The following is a 23,609-nucleotide window of genomic DNA, read 5'->3' on the forward strand; positions in this document are numbered from 1 at the left end:
CCACCACCCACAGCAACTCAGCTACACCACCCACCACCCACAGCAACTCAGCTACACCACCACCCACAGCTACTTACCTACACCTCCACCCACAGGTATACCACCTCCACCCACAGCTACTCAGCTACACCACCACCCACAGCTACTCAGCTACACCTCCACCCACAGCTACTCAGCTACACCACCACCCACAGCCACTCAGCTACACCACCACCCACAGCTACTCAGCTACAACACCACCCACAGCAATTCAGCTACACCACCACCCACAGCTACTCAGCTACACCTCCACCCACAGCTACTCAGCTACACCACCCACCGCTACTCAGCTACACGACCACCCACAGCAACTCAGCTACACCACCACCCACAGCTACTCAGCTACAACACCACCCACAGCAATTCAGCTACACCACCACCCACAGCTACTCAGCTACACCACCACTCACAGCAACTCTGCTACACCACCCACCGCCACTCAGCTACACCACCACCCACAGCAACTCAGCTACACCACCACCCACAGCTACTCAGCTACACCACCACTCACAGCAACTCTGCTACACCACCCACCGCCACTCAGCTACACCACCACCCACAGCAACTCAGCTACACCACCACCCACAGCTACTCAGCTACACCACCACCCACAACTACTCAGCTACACCACCACTCACAGCAACTCTGCTACACCACCCACAGCAACTCAGCTACACCTCCACCCACAGCAACTCAGCTACACCACCCACCGCTACTCAGCTACACCACCACCCACAGCAACTCAGCTACACCTCCACCCACAGCTACTCAGCTACACCACCACCCACAGCAACTCAGCTACACCACCACCCACAGCAATTCAGCTACACCACCACCCACAGCTACTCAGCTACACCTCCACCCACAGCTACTCAGTTACACCACCCACCGCTACTCAGCTACACCACCACCCACAGCAACTCAGCTACACCACCACCCACAGCTACTCAGCTACACCACCACTCACAGCAACTCTGCTACACCACCCACAGCAACTCAGCTACACCTCCACCCACAGCTACTCAGCTACATCACCCACCGCCACTCAGCTACACCACCACCCACAGCAACTCAGCTACACCACCACCCACAGCTACTCAGCTACACCACCACCCACAGCAACTCAGCTACACCACCATCCACAGCAACTCAACTTCACCACCCACAGCTACTCAGCTACACCACCACCCACAGCAACTCAACTACACCACCCACAGCTACTCAGCTACACCACCACCCACAGCTACACCTCCACCCACAGCTACTCAGCTACACCACCACCCACAGCTACTCAGCTACACCACCACCCACAGCAACTCAGCTACACCACCACCCACAGCTACACAGCTACACCTCCACCCACAGCTACTCAGCTACACCACCACCCACAGCCACTCAGCTACACCACCACCCACAGCAACTCAGCTACACCACTACCCACAGCAATTCAGCTACACCACCACCCACAGCTACTCAGCTACACCTCCACCCACAGCTACTCAGCTACACCACCACCCACAGCAACTCAGCTACACCACCACCCACAGCTACTCAGCTACACCACCACTCACAGCAACTCTGCTACCCCACCCACAGCAACTCAGCTACACCTCCACCCACAGCTACTCAGCTACACCACCACCCACAGCTACTTACCTACACCTCCACCCACAGGTATACCACCTCCACCCACAGCTACTCAGCTACACCACCACCCACAGCTACTCAGCTACACCTCCACCCACAGCTACTCAGCTACACCACCACCCACAGCAACTCTGCTACCCCACCCACAGCAACTCAGCTACACCTCCACCCACAGCTACTCAGCTACACCACCACCCACAGCTACTTACCTACACCTCCACCCACAGGTATACCACCTCCACCCACAGCTACTCAGCTACACCACCACCCACAGCTACTCAGCTACACCACCACCCACAGCTACTCAGCTACACCTCCACCCACAGCTACTCAGCTACACCACCCACCGCTACTCAGCTACACCACCACCCACAGCTACTCTGCTACACCACCACTCACAGCTACTCAGCTACACCACCACTCACAGCAACTCTGCTACACCACCCACAGCAACTCTGCTACACCACCCACAGCTACTCAGCTACACCACCACCCAGAGCTACTTACCTACACCTCCACCCACAGGTATACCACCTCCACCCACAGCTACTCAGCTACACCACCACCCACAGCTATACCACCTCCACCCACAGCTACTCAGCTACACCACCCACCGCTACTCAGCTACACGACCACCCACAGCAACTCAGCTACACCACCACCCACAGCTACTCAGCTACACCACCACTCACAGCAACTCTGCTACACCACCCACCGCCACTCAGCTACACCACCACCCACAGCAACTCAGCTACACCACCACCCACAGCTACTCAGCTACACCACCACCCACAGCTACTCAGCTACACCACCACTCACAGCAACTCTGCTACACCACCCACAGCAACTCAGCTACACCTCCACCCACAGCAACTCAGCTACACCACCCACCGCTACTCAGCTACACCACCACCCACAGCAACTCAGCTACACCTCCACCCACAGCTACTCAGCTACACCACCACCCACAGCAACTCAGCTACACCACCACCCACAGCAATTCAACTACACCACCACCCACAGCTACTCAGCTACACCTCCACCCACAGCTACTCAGTTACACCACCCACAGCAACTCAGCTACACCACCACCCACAGCAACTCAACTTCACCACCCACAGCTACTCAGCTACACCACCACCCACAGCAACTCAACTACACCACCCACAGCTACTCAGCTACACCACCACCCACAGCTACACCTCCACCCACAGCTACTCAGCTACACCACCACCCACAGCAACTCAGCTACACCACCACCCACAGCTACTCAGCTACACCTCCACCCACAGCTACTCAGCTACACCACCACCCACAGCCACTCAGCTACACCACCACCCACAGCAACTCAGCTACACCACTACCCACAGCAATTCAGCTACACCACCACCCACAGCTACTCAGCTACACCTCCACCCACAGCTACTCAGCTACACCACCACCCACAACAACTCAGCTAGACCACCACCCACAGCTACTCAGCTACACCACCACTCACAGCAACTCTGCTACACCACCCACAGCAACTCAGCTACACCTCCACCCACAGCTACTCAGCTACACCACCACCCACAGCTACTTACCTACACCTCCACCCACAGGTATACCACCTCCACCCACAGCTACTCAGCTACACCTCCACCCACAGCTACTCAGCTACACCACCACCCACAGCCACTCAGCTACACCACCACCCACAGCTACTCAGCTACAACACCACCCACAGCAATTCAGCTACACCACCACCCACAGCTACTCAGCTACACCTCCACCCACAGCTACTCAGCTACACCACCCACCGCTACTCAGCTACACGACCACCCACAGCAACTCAGCTACACCACCACCCACAGCTACTCAGCTACACCACCACCCACAGCAATTCAGCTACACCACCACCCACAGCTACTCAGCTACACCTCCACCCACAGCTACTCAGTTACACCACCCACCGCTACTCAGCTACACCACCACCCACAGCAACTCAGCTACACCACCACCCACAGCTACTCAGCTACACCACCACTCACAGCAACTCTGCTACACCACCCACAGCAACTCAGCTACACCTCCACCCACAGCTACTCAGCTACATCACCCACCACCACTCAGCTACACCACCACCCACAGCAACTCAGCTACACCACCACCCACAGCTACTCAGCTACACCACAACCCACAGCAACTCAGCTACACCACCATCCACAGCAACTCAACTTCACCACCCACAGCTACTCAGCTACACCACCACCCACAGCTACACCTCCACCCACAGCAACTCAGCTACACCACCACCCACAGCTACTCAGCTACACCACCACCCACAGCAACTCAGCTACACCACCACCCACAGCTACTCAGCTACACCTCCACCCACAGCTACTCAGCTACACCACCACCCACAGCCACTCAGCTACACCACCACCCACAGCTACTCAGCTACACCACCACCCACAGCTACTTACCTACACCTCCACCCACAGGTATACCACCTCCACCCACAGCTACTCAGCTACACCTCCACCCACAGCTACTCAGCTACACCACCACCCACAGCAACTCAGCTACACCACCACCCACAGCTACTCAGCTACACCACCACTCACAGCAACTCTGCTACACCACCCACAGCAACTCAGCTACACCTCCACCCACAGCTACTCAGCTACACCACCACCCACAGCTACTTACCTACACCTCCACCCACAGGTATACCACCTCCACCCACAGCTACTCAGCTACACCTCCACCCACAGCTACTCAGCTACACCACCACCCACAGCCACTCAGCTACACCACCACCCACAGCTACTCAGCTACAACACCACCCACAGCAATTCAGCTACACCACCACCCACAGCTACTCAGCTACACCTCCACCCACAGCTACTCAGCTACACCACCCACCGCTACTCAGCTACACGACCACCCACAGCAACTCAGCTACACCTCCACCCACAGCTACTCAGCTACACCACCCACAGCTACTCAGCTACACCACCACCCACAGCCACTCAGCTACACCACCACCCACAGCTACTCAGCTACAACACCACCCACAGCAATTCAGCTACACCACCACCCACAGCTACTCAGCTACACCTCCACCCACAGCTACTCAGCTACATCACCCACCACCACTCAGCTACACCACCACCCACAGCAACTCAGCTACACCACCACCCACAGCTACTCAGCTACACCACCACCCACAGCAACTCAGCTACACCACCATCCACAGCAACTCAACTTCACCACCCACAGCTACTCAGCTACACCACCACCCACAGCTACACCTCCACCCACAGCTACTCAGCTACACCACCACCCACAGCTACTCAGCTACACCACCACCCACAGCAACTCAGCTACACCACCACCCACAGCTACTCAGCTACACCTCCACCCACAGCTACTCAGCTACACCACCACCCACAGCCACTCAGCTACACCACCACCCACAGCAACTCAGCTACACCACTACCCACAGCAATTCAGCTACACCACCACCCACAGCTACTCAGCTACACCTCCACCCACAGCTACTCAGCTACACCACCACCCACAGCTACTCAGCTACACCTCCACCCACAGCTACTCAGCTACACCACCACCCACAGCTACTCAGCTACAACACCACCCACAGCAATTCAGCTACACCACCACCCACAGCTACTCAGCTACACCACCACTCACAGCAACTCTGCTACACCACCACCCACAGCTACTCAGCTACACCACCACTCACAGCAACTCTGCTACACCACCCACAGCAACTCAGCTACACCTCCACCCACAGCTACTCAGCTACACCACCACCCACAGCTACTCAGCTACACCACCACTCACAGCAACTCAGCTACACCACCACCCACCGCTACTCAGCTACACCACCACCCACAGCAACTCTGCTACATCACCACTCACAGCTACACAGCTACACCACCACCCACAGCAACTCAGCTACACCACCACCCACAGCTACTCAGCTACACCACCATTCACAGCAACTCTGCTACACCACCCACAGCAACTCAGCTACACCTCCACCCACAGCTACTCAGCTACACCACCACCCACAGCAACTCAGCTACACCACCACCCACAGCTACTCAGCTACACCACCACTCACAGCAACTCTGCTACCCCACCCACAGCAACTCAGCTACACCTCCACCCACAGCTACTCAGCTACACCACCACTCACAGCAACTCTGCTACACCACCCACAGCAACTCAGCTACACCTCCACCCACAGCTACTCAGCTACATCACCCACCGCCACTCAGCTACACCACCACCCACAGCAACTCAGCTACACCACCACCCACAGCTACTCAGCTACACCACCACCCACAGCAACTCAGCTACACCACCATCCACAGCAACTCAACTTCACCACCCACAGCTACTCAGCTACACCACCACCCACAGCAACTCAACTACACCACCCACAGCTACTCAGCTACACCACCACCCACAGCTACACCTCCACCCACAGCTACTCAGCTACACCACCACCCACAGCTACTCAGCTACACCACCACCCACAGCAACTCAGCTACACCACCACCCACAGCTACACAGCTACACCTCCACCCACAGCTACTCAGCTACACCACCACCCACAGCCACTCAGCTACACCACCACCCACAGCAACTCAGCTACACCACTACCCACAGCAATTCAGCTACACCACCACCCACAGCTACTCAGCTACACCTCCACCCACAGCTACTCAGCTACACCACCACCCACAGCAACTCAGCTACACCACCACCCACAGCTACTCAGCTACACCACCACTCACAGCAACTCTGCTACCCCACCCACAGCAACTCAGCTACACCTCCACCCACAGCTACTCAGCTACACCACCACCCACAGCTACTTACCTACACCTCCACCCACAGGTATACCACCTCCACCCACAGCTACTCAGCTACACCACCACCCACAGCTACTCAGCTACACCTCCACCCACAGCTACTCAGCTACACCACCACCCACAGCAACTCTGCCACCCCACCCACAGCAACTCAGCTACACCTCCACCCACAGCTACTCAGCTACACCACCACCCACAGCTACTTACCTACACCTCCACCCACAGGTATACCACCTCCACCCACAGCTACTCAGCTACACCACCACCCACAGCTACTCAGCTACACCTCCACCCACAGCTACTCAGCTACACCACCCACCGCTACTCAGCTACACCACCACCCACAGCTACTCTGCTACACCACCACTCACAGCTACTCAGCTACACCACCACTCACAGCAACTCTGCTACACCACCCACAGCAACTCTGCTACACCACCCACAGCTACTCAGCTACACCACCACCCAGAGCTACTTACCTACACCTCCACCCACAGGTATACCACCTCCACCCACAGCTACTCAGCTACACCACCACCCACAGCTATACCACCTCCACCCACAGCTACTCAGCTACACCACCCACCGCTACTCAGCTACACGACCACCCACAGCAACTCAGCTACACCACCACCCACAGCTACTCAGCTACACCACCACTCACAGCAACTCTGCTACACCACCCACCGCCACTCAGCTACACCACCACCCACAGCAACTCAGCTACACCACCACCCACAGCTACTCAGCTACACCACCACCCACAGCTACTCAGCTACACCACCACTCACAGCAACTCTGCTACACCACCCACAGCAACTCAGCTACACCTCCACCCACAGCAACTCAGCTACACCACCCACCGCTACTCAGCTACACCACCACCCACAGCAACTCAGCTACACCTCCACCCACAGCTACTCAGCTACACCACCACCCACAGCAACTCAGCTACACCACCACCCACAGCAATTCAACTACACCACCACCCACAGCTACTCAGCTACACCTCCACCCACAGCTACTCAGTTACACCACCCACAGCAACTCAGCTACACCACCACCCACAGCAACTCAACTTCACCACCCACAGCTACTCAGCTACACCACCACCCACAGCAACTCAACTACACCACCCACAGCTACTCAGCTACACCACCACCCACAGCTACACCTCCACCCACAGCTACTCAGCTACACCACCACCCACAGCAACTCAGCTACACCACCACCCACAGCTACTCAGCTACACCTCCACCCACAGCTACTCAGCTACACCACCACCCACAGCCACTCAGCTACACCACCACCCACAGCAACTCAGCTACACCACTACCCACAGCAATTCAGCTACACCACCACCCACAGCTACTCAGCTACACCTCCACCCACAGCTACTCAGCTACACCACCACCCACAACAACTCAGCTAGACCACCACCCACAGCTACTCAGTTACACCACCACTCACAGCAACTCTGCTACACCACCCACAGCAACTCAGCTACACCTCCACCCACAGCTACTCAGCTACACCACCCACCGCTACTCAGCTACACCACCACCCACAGCAACTCAGCTACACCACCACCCACAGCTACTCAGCTACACCACCACTCACAGCAACTCTGCTACACCACCCACAGCAACTCAGCTACACCTCCACCCACAGCTACTCAGCTACACCACCACCCACAGCTACTTACCTACACCTCCACCCACAGGTATACCACCTCCACCCACAGCTACTCAGCTACACCTCCACCCACAGCTACTCAGCTACACCACCACCCACAGCCACTCAGCTACACCACCACCCACAGCTACTCAGCTACAACACCACCCACAGCAATTCAGCTACACCACCACCCACAGCTACTCAGCTACACCTCCACCCACAGCTACTCAGCTACACCACCCACCGCTACTCAGCTACACGACCACCCACAGCAACTCAGCTACACCACCACCCACAGCTACTCAGCTACACCACCACCCACAGCTACTCAGCTACACCTCCACCCACAGCTACTCAGTTACACCACCCACCGCTACTCAGCTACACCACCACCCACAGCAACTCAGCTACACCACCACCCACAGCTACTCAGCTACACCACCACTCACAGCAACTCTGCTACACCACCCACAGCAACTCAGCTACACCTCCACCCACAGCTACTCAGCTACATCACCCACCACCACTCAGCTACACCACCACCCACAGCAACTCAGCTACACCACCACCCACAGCTACTCAGCTACACCACCACCCACAGCAACTCAGCTACACCACCATCCACAGCAACTCAACTTCACCACCCACAGCTACTCAGCTACACCACCACCCACAGCTACACCTCCACCCACAGCTACTCAGCTACACCACCACCCACAGCTACTCAGCTACACCACCACCCACAGCAACTCAGCTACACCACCACCCACAGCTACTCAGCTACACCTCCACCCACAGCTACTCAGCTACACCACCACCCACAGCCACTCAGCTACACCACCACCCACAGCTACTCAGCTACACCACCACCCACAGCTACTTACCTACACCTCCACCCACAGGTATACCACCTCCACCCACAGCTACTCAGCTACACCTCCACCCACAGCTACTCAGCTACACCACCACCCACAGCAACTCAGCTACACCACCACCCACAGCTACTCAGCTACACCACCACTCACAGCAACTCTGCTACACCACCCACAGCAACTCAGCTACACCTCCACCCACAGCTACTCAGCTACACCACCACCCACAGCTACTTACCTACACCTCCACCCACAGGTATACCACCTCCACCCACAGCTACTCAGCTACACCTCCACCCACAGCTACTCAGCTACACCACCACCCACAGCCACTCAGCTACACCACCACCCACAGCTACTCAGCTACAACACCACCCACAGCAATTCAGCTACACCACCACCCACAGCTACTCAGCTACACCTCCACCCACAGCTACTCAGCTACACCACCCACCGCTACTCAGCTACACGACCACCCACAGCAACTCAGCTACACCACCACCCACAGCTACTCAGCTACACCACCACCCACAGCAATTCAGCTACACCACCAGCCACAGCTACTCAGCTACACCTCCACCCACAGCTACTCAGTTACACCACCCACCGCTACTCAGCTACACCACCACCCACAGCAACTCAGCTACACCACCACCCACAGCTACTCAGCTACACCACCACTCACAGCAACTCTGCTACACCACCCACAGCAACTCAGCTACACCTCCACCCACAGCTACTCAGCTACATCACCCACCACCACTCAGCTACACCACCACCCACAGCAACTCAGCTACACCACCACCCACAGCTACTCAGCTACACCACCACCCACAGCAACTCAGCTACACCACCATCCACAGCAACTCAACTTCACCACCCACAGCTACTCAGCTACACCACCACCCACAGCTACACCTCCACCCACAGCTACTCAGCTACACCACCACCCACAGCTACTCAGCTACACCACCACCCACAGCAACTCAGCTACACCACCACCCACAGCTACTCAGCTACACCTCCACCCACAGCTACTCAGCTACACCACCACCCACAGCCACTCAGCTACACCACCACCCACAGCAACTCAGCTACACCACTACCCACAGCAATTCAGCTACACCACCACCCACAGCTACTCAGCTACACCTCCACCCACAGCTACTCAGCTACACCACCACCCACAGCTACTCAGCTACACCTCCACCCACAGCTACTCAGCTACACCACCACCCACAGCTACTCAGCTACAACACCACCCACAGCAATTCAGCTACACCACCACCCACAGCTACTCAGCTACACCACCACTCACAGCAACTCTGCTACACCACCACCCACAGCTACTCAGCTACACCACCACTCACAGCAACTCTGCTACACCACCCACAGCAACTCAGCTACACCTCCACCCACAGCTACTCAGCTACACCACCACCCACAGCTACTCAGCTACACCACCACTCACAGCAACTCAGCTACACCACCACCCACCGCTACTCAGCTACACCACCACCCACAGCAACTCTGCTACATCACCACTCACAGCTACACAGCTACACCACCACCCACAGCAACTCAGCTACACCACCACCCACAGCTACTCAGCTACACCACCATTCACAGCAACTCTGCTACACCACCCACAGCAACTCAGCTACACCTCCACCCACAGCTACTCAGCTACACCACCACCCACAGCAACTCAGCTACACCACCACCCACAGCTACTCAGCTACACCACCACTCACAGCAACTCTGCTACCCCACCCACAGCAACTCAGCTACACCTCCACCCACAGCTACTCAGCTACACCACCACCCACAGCTACTCAGCTACACCACCACCCACAGCAACTCAGCTACACCACCACCCACAGCTACTCAGCTACACCACCACCACCCACAGCTACTCAGCTACACCACCACCCACAGCTACTCAGCTACACCACCACCCACAGCAACTCTGCTACACCACCACTCACAGCTACACAGCTACACCACCACCCACAGCAACTCAGCTACACCACCACCCACAGCTACTCAGCTACACCACCATTCACAGCAACTCTGCTACACCACCCACAGCAACTCAGCTACACCTCCACCCACAGCTACTCAGCTACACCACCACCCACAGCAACTCAGCTACACCACCACCCACAGCTACTCAGCTACACCTCCACCCACAGCTACTCAGTTACACCACCCACCGCTACTCAGCTACACCACCACCCACAGCCACTCAGCTACACCACCACCCACAGCTACTCAGCTACACCACCCACAGCAACTCAGCTACACCACCACTCACAGCAACTCTGCTACACCACCCACAGCAACTCAGCTACACCACCACCCACAGCTACTCAGCTACACCACCACCCACAGCAACTCAGCTACACCACCACCCACAGCTACTCAGCTACACCACCACTCACAGCAACTCTGCTACCCCACCCACAGCAACTCAGCTACACCTCCACCCACAGCTACTCAGCTACACCACCACCCACAGCAACTCAGCTACACCACCACCCACAGCTACTCAGCTACACCACCACCACCCACAGCTACTCAGCTACACCACCACCCACAGCTACTCAGCTACACCTCCACCTACAGCTACTCAGCTACACCACCACCCACAGCAACTCAACTACGCCACCCACAGCTACTCAGCTACACCACCACCCACAGCAACTGAGCTACACCACCACCCACAGCTACTCAGCTACAGCACCCCCCACAGATACTGAACTACACTACCACCACAAATGATTTTGCCCTTATTTGTTGGAGGAGGGAACAGGTTACATATTTGTCTTCTCTTTCTGCCTCCAGTCTGATGGACAGGGGTGGACAGATTGAGGACTTCTCCAGACCAGAGGTAACACTGCCATAGATGTTCATATTTCTTAACACCCAGATTATTGAATGAATGCAGCATCTTTACTTCCTCAAAACACCCAGATTACTGTATCAATGCAAAATCTTTATTGTCTCAAAACATCCTCACTGAACGCAACTTTTTAGATAATTTGAACATGTTTCTGTGCAGTACAATATGCCTTGGCTCCAGGTGTTACATTTGTTCTTGTTTAATATTTGTATTTGACTCTTATGCTCAGAGTGAAATGAGGGACATTTCCTATCAGGCTGCGGTACAGGAGGGATCTGGATCAGTGCTAGGCCATTGGTCTCCCCAAGACAGCTGTATAGGGTAAAAAGTGTGTGTGTGTGTGTGTGTGTGTGTGTGTGTGTGTGTGTGTGTGTGTGTGTGTGTGTGTGTGCTATGTCTGAAAGAGTTTTCTCTCCTCTATTAAAACATTTCTTTGTTTATTTCCTGAATGTCAACTCCTGACGTCGCTCACAGAGCTCAAGGTGACTCACACAGGCGAGTGATATCCATAGAGGAGGATCCCATGCCTGACCTACCCACTGGCAGCCAGGCCTCGCCCCACTGCAGCCTCGGAGAGGCACTTTGGGACAAACAGAGAGGCCAGGCCAGAGGAGAGAGAGACTCACTGAGTAAGGAACAGAGACTCGCATAGTTAGGAACAGAGACTCACTGAGTAAGGAACAGAGACTCGCATAGTTAGGAACAGAGACTCACTGAGTAAGGAACAGAGACTTGCATAGTTAGGAACAGAGACTCACTGAGTAAGGAACAGAGACTTGCATACTTAGGAACAGAGACTCACTGAGTAAGGAGCAGAGACTTGCATACTTAGGAACAGAGACTCACTGAGTAAGGAGCAGAGACTTGCATAGTTAGGAACAGAGACTCACTGAGTTAGGAACAGAGACTCACTGAGTAAGGAAGAGAGACTCACTGAGTTAGGAACAGAGACTCACTGAGTAAGGAGCAGAGACTTGCATACTTAGGAACAGAGACTCACTGAGTAAGGAGCAGAGACTTGCATCGTAAGGAACAGAGACTCACGGAGTTAGGAACAGAGACTCACTGAGTAAGGAAGAGAGACTCACTGAGTTAGGAACAGAGACTCACTGAGTAAGGAAGAGAGACTCACTGAGTTTGGAACTTCAGCTGTGTCTCAATTGCACATTCATGTGCAAGTGCACTTGTGTGCTAAAAAGCTCAAATTTCAAGTGCACCTGCAAGCCAACTACTTAGAATGCAGGAATATAAAACCACTTAATTCAAGATGCACTTGTACTACAGTGGGGTGCAAAAATTTGGGCACCCCTGGTTTAAATGTTTGTTACAAATAATCTGTATGTGATCAAAAGCAAAATCAATGGAACAGCTGAAGTCAACGTCTCAGATAGAATGGCCCGAGACCTGGTGAGAAATGTTCAGAAGAACCCGCACATTACTGCTAAAGAGCTGTTCACAGGACAACAATACAACATACTTTAAACAACAAAGACCTACATGGCAAAGTTGCCAGAAAGAATGACATCAACACAAAATTGAAGTGTCTGAAGTATGCAAAAGAAAACATTGAGAAGCCTGAAACCTTTTGGAACAGTGTGCTTTGGACTGACGGAATCTAAATTGAACACCAACAAATAAGGTATGTTTGGAGAAAAAAGGGTGAAGCCTTTGTGGAGAAGAACACCTTGACAAGAGGAGGATCCATTATGCTCTGGGGTTTTCTGGCAGTTTGGGGCAAAGGAAATATTGTGTGAGTGGAGGGAATTCTAGAGGCTAATGTTCAAAGGTCAGTCCAGGCATTGAAGTTGAAGAGAGGTTGGGTATTCCAGCAAGACAATGATCTAAAGCATACCTAGAAATCAAGCATGCAGTACCTCCAGGAAAGACGGATGAAGGTTTTGCCACCACAGTCCCCAGACTTGAATATTATAGAAAGTCTGTTGAGTGATCTCAAGTGATCTTTTGAGCTAGAGAGGTGTTCTGCTAGGGAAATTGGGAAAAATACCAGAAGTGAGAATTTAAAGACTCTTAGCTGGAACCATAGATACAGGAAACATTTTCAACCTGTTATAGTTGCCCGAGGAGGCAACTATAACAGACAGGTTCCCAAACTTTTGCACAGCGCCTTTTTCCTTTTTTTATTATTTTGAAACTGTAAAAAATGTAAATAAAAAGTAATCTTGCTCCCCCACAGTACTGGACCTGCTGTATAATCTCTCACTCTCTCTCTCCCTCTCTCTCTCAGGCAGTGTGAGCTGCTCCCCCGCAGTGCTGGACCTGCTGTATAATGTGGTTCTGCTGGGGAACAGCAGTGTGGGAAAAACGTGCTTCATGAGGCGATTCCAAAGTGGAGAGTTCAGCCCTGATCTCTGTGCAACAGTCGGTAATATTATTGCTATGTACTGTAAATCCTGATCTCTGTGCTACCGTCAGTAATATTATTGTTAAGAGACACTTTCCCTTACTTTTGAAATCATTTGATCATGGAAGATGTGAATGGCAGAGAAAGCTGTTATAAAACCCCTGATAGTGTTCCTAACAGCGAGGTTCCCTTTTCTTTGGTGTTTTTGTTTGCGAGGCAGGCCTGGACAGCTGTATCCAGAGTGTGCAGGTGGAGGGGCGGAGGGTCATCCTGCAGGTGTGGGACACTGCTGGACAGGAGAGGTGAGAGCATGCAGAGGGCTGAGCGGAGTACTACAAGCTGAACGGTGAGGCACAGCATGGTGAAGGTGTCGCCTTACCAGGGAATTTCTCTCTTCCTCAGGTATCACAGTGTCACCAAGCAGATTCTGCGTAAAGCCCAGGGACTGCTGCTCATGTATGACATCACTTCCTCTCAAAGCTTCCTCGCCCTCCGCTATTGGCTCTCCAGCATCGAGGTGAGCTTCAGGCTTGAGGCTCAAGGTTCGATTTTGCTAGGAACGCCACACAAACACATTCAATGGTGCAGTCCCACAGTTATGTACGGCACTGAGGCCCCGGACGCAGAACAGGGGATAATCCACTTGCGGTTGCAGTTCACTGCAGTTGCACACCGGGGACCGGGGTTTGATTTGAAGTTTGGCCGGCTCTCGTGGAGCGGCATAATTGGCTCGCTGCTCCAGAGGGAGGGACTTGGCAGGGTGAGTAGAATCGCTGAGTAGGGTCGCTGCACAATAAAGCACCTCGGGCGCCTTGGAATCACGGTCACAAGCATGAGACGAGACGGCTTGAAGAAGGCGTGTCGCTCTCCTTCGGGCCGCTGAGGGACGGGGTGTGGGTGGTGTATCTAATACTGGCTCTAATTTAATCAGACGGGGCACAATTGGCTACCAAATTTGGAGAAAAAGGGAAAAAATCTGAAAACGAAACTTTAAATAAATTAAAAATAGTCCAAAGCAAAGAGATCCAAAGACAATGCCAAAAAAAGAAAGCAAAAGAAAGGTTGAATAAACGAGCAAAAGGTCAAAATCCAGGTAATCAAAAGTAGAAGGTACAAAAGGGCTGAGGCAAAAATCTAAGTAAAAAAACAAAGCAAATAATCAAAACCAAGAAATCAGATGGGCAAACAAAACCAGATGGCAAGGCAAACTCAAAAACAAATCAAAGGTGTGTCGGTAGGAATCTCAATAACAGGCGTACAATGAACTCAGCACTGGTAAAGATCAACATTCTGACAAAGAACAAAGCGGAGACTGAGATTTAAATACATGAGGGAAGGTGACTATCTCGGCGGGGCTCGGGAGAAAGGTGGGCTAACAAATAGACAACAGGTGGGAAACATAATAGGGTAATAATACAATAACAAGGGGGAGACGAAAACGTGGACTGGATGCACGATAACACACATGTAAAACATACGGCTCCGGATTAGGGAATAGACATTTGCATAGATTGAAGACGTAGTGATAGTCAGAGACAGGTGCGAACACTTCGCTGAAAGTACAGTGCGGAAAACTAAGAGATTGCATTAGTGAGTTAGTTACGTGAAAAATCTAAACTAACCAATTAAAGTGACTGTTAGTTTGTTAGACAGACAGTAAGTGTATCAAAGTGGATTAGTACTGTACAATATCTAGATTAGTAGTAGTTAGTAAGAATAGTGCTTTACAACGTTTAACTATTGAGAGAAGCAGGAAGTAAGAAATGCGAGATTGGAAGGAATGAAAAAATTAAGAAGAAACAGGGGAGTGACTCGCAAACATTCAGACACAGACAGGGGAGTGACTCGGGCTCGTAAACATTCAGACACAGACAGGGGAGTGACTCGGGCTCGTAAACATTCAGACACAGACAGGGGAGTGACTCGGGCTCGTAAACATTCAGACACAGACAGGGGAGTGACTCGGTCTCGTAAACATTCAGACACAGACAGGGGAGTGACTCGGGCTCGTAAACATTCAGACACAGACAGGGGAGTGACTCGGGCTCGTAAACATTCAGACACAGACAGGGGAGTGACTCGGGCTCGTAAACATTCAGACACAGACATAACAGGGGATCACGAATGTGTCACGAATAACTGAAAAGGAAGCAATAACCAGATATGAATGATGATGAATAAATAACAAGAATAAACAATAATAACACTAAATACAAACAGAACAAACTCAGAACATTACAGTCCCTTCCAATAATTATTTTTAAATTAATTCATGACTGTGTTTTCACTTTTAGGGCTCAATTGTAATGCATGGCACATGGTCTACAGAGTATGGCATAAGTGGGTTTAGGGCATATCCAAATCCACGTTTGGTTCAAATGGGCGGAAGGTGGCTTAATTAATAACAAGTATGTCTTCGGTGTAACATGGAATAAACCAATCAGATTGTCATCTCCTTTAAAGCCTTGGCCGATTGCTAATATAACAGCAAATTTAGCAAGACTTCATGAAGACCGATTCACCTCTGATGAAACAGACCTGGTCCAGCACAAGATTAAACCGTTCTGCATGTAGAACCACTGTGCATGTAGAACTGCCGCGCACATGTAGAACCGCTGTGCATGTAGAACCGCCACGCACATGTAGAACCGCTGCACACATGTAGAACCGCTGTGCATGTAGAACCGCCACGCACATGTAGAACCGCTGTGCATGTAGAACCGCCACACACATGTAGAACTGCTGTGCATGTAGAACCGCTGCACACATGTAGAACCGCTGTGCATGTAGAACCGCCACGCACATGGAGAACCGCTGCACACATGTAGAACCGCCACGCACATGTAGAACCGCCGCACACATGTAGAACCACTGTGCATGTAGAACCGCCACGCACATGGAGAACCGCTGCACACATGTAGAACCGCCACGCACATGTAGAACCGCCGCACACATGTAGAACCACTGTGCATGTAGAACCGCCACACACATGTAGAACCGCTGTGCACGTAGAACCGCCACGCACATGTAGAACCGCTGTGCATGTAGAACCGCTGTGCATGTAGAACTGCTGCACATATGTAGAACTGCCACACACATGTAGAACCAGGGGCTATGGAGTGAGGAATAGTTCAGCAGGTGGCACTGTATGAATTACCCAACTCCTCTGTACTCGTTAGCAGGGGCAGAGTCTCAACAGTGCAGGCATCAGTTACAGCTATGTATTCATCTGAGAACTGCTTGGCAGTTGAAGGGTTAAAATAGTGCTGTGAGCTGGAATGACAGGCCGAGGAGTTAAGGATTAATGCAGATTTGCATTAAAAATAATGGTTCTTGATCAGAATCGCGACATTACAAATGGGAAGGCCCAAAGAAAACACAAGATCAAGTGTGTGACCCTGCTGGTGTGTCGAGCCATTAATCGACTGAACATTGAACCAGTAATTAACGGTGAACAGGGATGCAAACAGAACAAAAGCCAATAACACAGGAAGGAGACGTTCACTGGATGAGAAAGTTGTTAAGGAAGCCAAATATTCTCTCAATATAGTGTAACTATAGTGTAAAATTCCAGATTATATACACATTTCGCAGTTGTTTTGCGCATGCCCACATTCGCAAAAATCAGGAAATACATATATAACGGGGATCCATCCAGTACACTGAATTTATAGGAACCTTTCTCCTGCTTAATGACCCAGTGTACTCAATTTATGTATGCAATAGTGAGCAAGTGGGCCGTTTCGGACATGACCAGACATTCAGCGATTTTGTCTTTGACAGGAAGGAGCCCCTGATAATGTCATTATTATGTTGCTGGGGAACAAGAATGATAGCAGCAAACAGCGGGAAGTTTCATTGGAGGAGGGACAAAGGCTTGCAAGGGTAATGTCATTGCCTTCTTTTTTGTTTTTTTTCTTTGATTTTATTTTCTGTTTAAATTAAATGTGGCATTGGTTCCATGCATTAACTAGTCTGCCAATAATTCTGCAGCTAAAATTTACGGTAAAAATAATGTACTTTATTTTTGTACTCACAAACTCACCAAAAATCACCTGGATCACGTTTTCTTCATAAACTATCTGTTAATAGATTAGTTGATTTTGTGAAGAGACAAATTTTGGCTGAATGTATAAAAGGAAAAAGAGCAATTAATCCATGGAGCATGACAGCACTTCTAGATACATCTGTAATGGTCAGTACAGTGACGAGCTGGTATAGAAGTATATATATCAGCCACAACATTAAAACCACCTGCTTAAACCAGTTTTTTCATGATTATTAAAATGCTTTAAACTGTATAAACTCGTGTATAAACACTTAATATTTCATTATATGCTATGTGTACTAATATAAGTGGATAATCTTAAGTGAATTGCATTCAAACATTTTTCAATGAAAATGTAAATTTTGAAAGCTCATTGGGAGGGGTGTGCATTGTTATTTAAATATGTTAGTACGTACTTGTGTTTATCTTAACAGGTGCTCCAGGACATGTAGAATTTTTAATATTTTAAAAAGAATAAAGACCACCCGCCAATTTCAAAATGCATGGGATCTATTCCTCCAAATGTTTCACCACATGCAGTACCATGTCATTCCAATGGAGTGAAGAAGGGTGAAACTGTAGGATTAGATGCCATGCATTATGGTCTTCCTACAGGTCCTGGAGCATCTGTTAAGATAGACACCATCATGAACATCAGTTCAGTAGCAAGATATTTAAATAACAACACAATGCACCCCCATGAGTTTACAAGATTTACATTTTCATTTAAAAATTTAACTTTTGAATGTAATTCACTTATGATGATCTGCTTATAAAAGTACCATATCATATAATGAAGAATTAAGTGTTTATAGACAAGTTTATACAGTTTAAAGCATTTTTAATCATGAAAAAACTGGTTTACACAGGTGGTTTTAATGAAAAGGGCCCAGTGCAAAGGTTTGGGAACATTTTTGGATTATTCTTTATAAGTTCTTAATAAGATGATTACTGAGGCCAGACCCAGGTGAGTTACACTGCTTTCAGGCTCCTGACAGAAGCCGCTCCTGCAGCCTTGTATATGTACACAAGAGAAAACACTGAGAAGCCTGAAGCCTTTTGAAACAATGTGCTTTGGACTGATGAAACTAAAATTGAACTTTTTGGCCACCACCAAAGAATGTATCTTTTGGAGAAAAACGGGTGAACCTTTGGTGAGAAGAACACCTTGCCAACTGTTTAGCATGGAGGTAGATGCATTATGCTTTGGGGTTGTGTGGCAGCTGGGGGCACAGGAAATATTGTGCAAGTGGAAGGAAGAATGGATTCCACCAAATATCAAGAAATTCTAGAGGCTAATGTTCAAAGGTTAGACATTGAAGTTGAAGAGAGGTTGGGTATTCCAGCAAGACAATGATCTCAAACATGCCGTGCATGCAAAGAGGCCAAAGAATATTTCTGAGGTAGAGGTGTTCTGCCAGGAAGAATGGGGGAAAATTCCAAAAGCAAGAATTAAAAGACTGTTAGCTGGCTACAGGAAGTATTTGCAAGCTGTTGTAATTGCCCGAGGAAGATTTACAAAGTACTTACTGACAGGGTTCCCAAACTGTTGCACAGGGCCTTTTTTATTATTTTTAAACTGTAAAAAATATAAATAAAAAGTCATCTTGATTTAACATTTTAAGAAACATGTTTAACATTACCATTTAGAGGTCAGGTTTTTTCAGACCAAATGTCAGAATGGGGAAGAAATATGATCGTTGACCGTGGAATGATTGTTGGTGCCAGACAGGGTGGTTTGAGTATCAGAAACTGCGAATCTCCTGGGATTTTCACACAGAACAGTGAGCAGCTGTTCTGCGGGTAGAAATGCCTTGTTAATGAGAGAGGTCAGAGGAGAAGGGCCAGACTGGTCAAAGCTGACAGGAAGGTGACAGTAACACAAATAACCACACATTACAACAGTGGTATGCAGAAGAGCTCTGAACTCTCTGAACACACAATGCATCAAACTGAGATTAGGTTACAGCAGCAGAAGACTAAAAAATAAATCGAATAAATGCCTAATAAAGTGCTCACTGAGTGTATCTTATACAAGGTCTTAGGCACCTGTATAACATTCCGTACAGATAAGATTCTTTCAAAAATAATTCAATGAAAGGTCCTAAATAAACGTACAATAAATTTTGCATGACATTTTAGTAATTTGGCAGAATAGTTAAAAACTGAATCAAATCAATATTTGTTGTGACCACCCTTCAGCTTTAAAACTGCATCACTTCTCTGAGATGGCCAACGCTGTCCTGTAGTTGCTTGCCACAGTTCTTCTGCAGACTTTGGTTGGCTCCTTGCTTCTGATCCTTGCTTCTGATAGCCTTGATCAAGTTTTTATGTAAAACGTAGTCAAAAAAATAAACATACTGCCGCCTCACAGCAAGGAGGTCCTGGGTTCGAATCCCCGTCGGCCAGGACCTCTCTGTGTGGAGTTTGCACGTTCTCCCCGTGTTTGCGTGGGTTTCCTCCGGGTACTCCGGTTTCCTCCCACAGTCCAAAGACATGCAGGTTAGGCTGATTGGAGAGTCTAAATTGCCCGTAGGTATGAGTGTGTGAGTGAATGGTGTGTGTGCCCTGTGATGGACTGGCGATTCCTGCCTTTCGCCCAATGTATGCTAGGATAGGCTCCAGCCCCACTGCAACCCTGTTCAGGATAAGCGTGTTAAGATAATGAATGAATGAATATATAATAAAGTCTAGGGTGCCTAAGACTTCTGCACAGCACTGTATATATATATATATATATTCTTGTTTTGCCCCAGGAGTACAATATTCATTTCATGGAGTGCAGTGTGGCTACCGGCAACAATGTGGTACCAGCCATGAATAACCTGGCCCGGTAAGAAACATGATCTAATGACCTAACCATCAAAAACACCAACGTCTTTCTAAAAAGAGCTTCCGATCTACACAGACCTGCCAACAGTTTGAGCAGAACGGATTCACAGGGAATGATTAGAAAAAATATTTGGGTTAAGTTTTGGTTAAATTAAAAAAAACAACCAGCCCCTGATAAAATAGGTGCAATCTGAGTGAGGGGTACAGTCACAGTTATGGGATTTATTTCCAGGTGAATGTGGTAAAATCTCAGGTGAATTCAGGTGAGAGGTACAGTCACAGGTAAATTAGCCAGAGATGAGTGGGGTACAGTCACAGGTACGTGTGTTTGACAGAGGTGAAGGGTACAGTCACAGGTTAGTGTGTTAGGCAGGGGTGAGTGGGATAAAGTCACAGGTTAGTGTGTTAGGCAGGGGTGAGTGGGATAAAGTCACAAGTTAGTGTGTTAGGCAGGGGTGAGTGGTACAGTTACAGGTACGTGTGTTAGGCAGGGGTGAGGGGTACAGTCACAGGTACGTGTGTTAGGCAGGGGTGAGGGGTACAGTCACACATACGTGTGTTAGGCAGGGGTGAGTGGGATAAAGTCACAAGTTAGTGTGTTAGGCAGGGGTGAGTGGTACAGTTACAGGTACGTGTGTTAGGCAGGGGTGAGTGGGATAAAGTCACAGGTTAGTGTGTTAGGCAGGGGTGAGGGGTACAGTCACAGGTTAGTGTGTTAGGCAGGGGTGAGTGGGGTACAGTCACAGGTTAGTATGTTAGGCAGGGGTGAGGGGTACAGTCACAGGTACGTGTGTTAGGCAGGGGTGAGGGGTACAGTCACAGGTACGTGTGTTAGGCAGGGGTGAGTGGGATAAAGTCACAGGTACGTGTGTTAGGCAGGGGTGAGTGGGATAAAGTCACAGGTACGTGTGTTAGGCAGGGGTGAGTGGGATGAAGTCACAGGTGAGTGCAGATAAGAGTGCTGGCTTGCCTTTAGTGTTCGTGTGTTTCTCCAGGATGCTGAAGCAGCAGGTGGATGACAAGCAGGAAGGAAGTGTCACGTTTCAGAACGGGTCCCCAAAAAAGAAGTCAGGGTGTTGTGGATGAGTGTGTGATGATGTCACTCAAGGAACCACCACAGCAGAAGTTGCCCTTATGGAAATCTAATATACACCAAGATGAATATAAATAACAGAACGTAAAAATATAATATTAAAATATATAGAATATATTTCATAACAGTATATTTTTTACAGAATATGCAATTTGGCAAGCAATTTGCATTTTGCTTACATTGTACTATTGTGAAGTGTTACAATATATTGATTATAGATTTTGTTAGAATATATATTTTAATATAACCAATTTCCATGAGTGTGTTGTGAGGTTAATGAGAACTCATATTCTCAGCTATCTGACCGATCTGACCGAACTGCAGGAAAACAAGATAGCTGTACATAACCATAGTACAAAACAGCAGAAAACCTGCAAAGAAAGCCTCAAATGTTCCATGTAACCACCAGTGGACATAAATATGGCTTCAAACTAGATTTAGAGAAATATTTACCTTGAAAAAAATCTATCATAAAGAATGAGGTCTGATCTTGTTCATAGCTGAAGCCAAGTATGTCTGGAGAATTTTGCTCAATAAAAGTTTGTGGTCATCATTGTTTTACTGCATTCCTCAGATATTTCAGCAAAATAAATATTTGTTGGCTGTTTCAGCCAAAATTTATATTCAATCTGAAAACCTTTTACATCATGGTGCCAACCAGTCCCAACCCAGAACTCGGCAGAATCGACGTCATTATTGTAAGACACATCGAGCGAACAGGCAGGTGTATGCTGGCAAACAGGTAAAATAGAGATAACTGATACATACTTTAAATACCTGTTGTTCTCCTGATATATACTCGAAATACCTGTTACTCTACTTCACATACTCTCAATACCTGTTACTCTACTGATACATACTCTAAATAACTGTTACTCTACTGATACATACTGTAAATACAGTGGTGTGAAATAGTGTTTGCCCCCTACCTGATTTCTTATTTTTTTGCATGTTTGTCACACTTAAATGTTTCAGATCATCAAACAAATTTAAATATTAGTCAAAGACAACACAAGTAAACACAAAATGCAGTTTTTAAAATGAAGGTTTTTATTATTAAGGGAGAAAAAAAATCCAAACCTACATGGTCCTGTGTGAAAAGGTGATTGCCCCGCCTGTTAAAACATAACTTAACTGTGGTTTATCAAACCTGAGTTCAATTTCTCTAGCCACACCCAGGCCTGATTACTGCCATACCTGTTCTCAATCAAGAAATCACTTAAATAGGACCTGCCTGACAAAGTG

The 23,609-nt window shown here is 49.7% G+C and overlaps 1 protein-coding gene across 2 annotated transcripts in view; it reads left to right on the top strand.

Moving 5' to 3' along the window:
- LOC133138252 (EF-hand calcium-binding domain-containing protein 4B-like) overlaps positions 1-22,920 on the top strand; it is a 60,267-nt gene extending 37,347 nt beyond the window's left edge. For both annotated transcript variants that reach the window (XM_061256846.1, XM_061256847.1), the window contains 9 exons: positions 11,972-12,017; positions 12,259-12,350; positions 12,504-12,658; positions 14,275-14,412; positions 14,612-14,693; positions 14,794-14,908; positions 18,175-18,276; positions 21,196-21,272; positions 22,267-22,920. In XM_061256846.1, the coding sequence (XP_061112830.1) occupies positions 11,972-12,017; positions 12,259-12,350; positions 12,504-12,658; positions 14,275-14,412; positions 14,612-14,693; positions 14,794-14,908; positions 18,175-18,276; positions 21,196-21,272; positions 22,267-22,357 (898 nt within the window). In that variant the 3' untranslated portion in view covers positions 22,358-22,920. The remainder of the gene's footprint in view (positions 1-11,971; positions 12,018-12,258; positions 12,351-12,503; positions 12,659-14,274; positions 14,413-14,611; positions 14,694-14,793; positions 14,909-18,174; positions 18,277-21,195; positions 21,273-22,266) is intronic.
- Positions 22,921-23,609: the final 689 nt, after the last annotated feature.

This window comes from Conger conger, chromosome 10 (assembly GCF_963514075.1).
Source record: "Conger conger chromosome 10, fConCon1.1, whole genome shotgun sequence".
Classification (NCBI taxonomy): domain Eukaryota; kingdom Metazoa; phylum Chordata; class Actinopteri; order Anguilliformes; family Congridae; genus Conger; species Conger conger.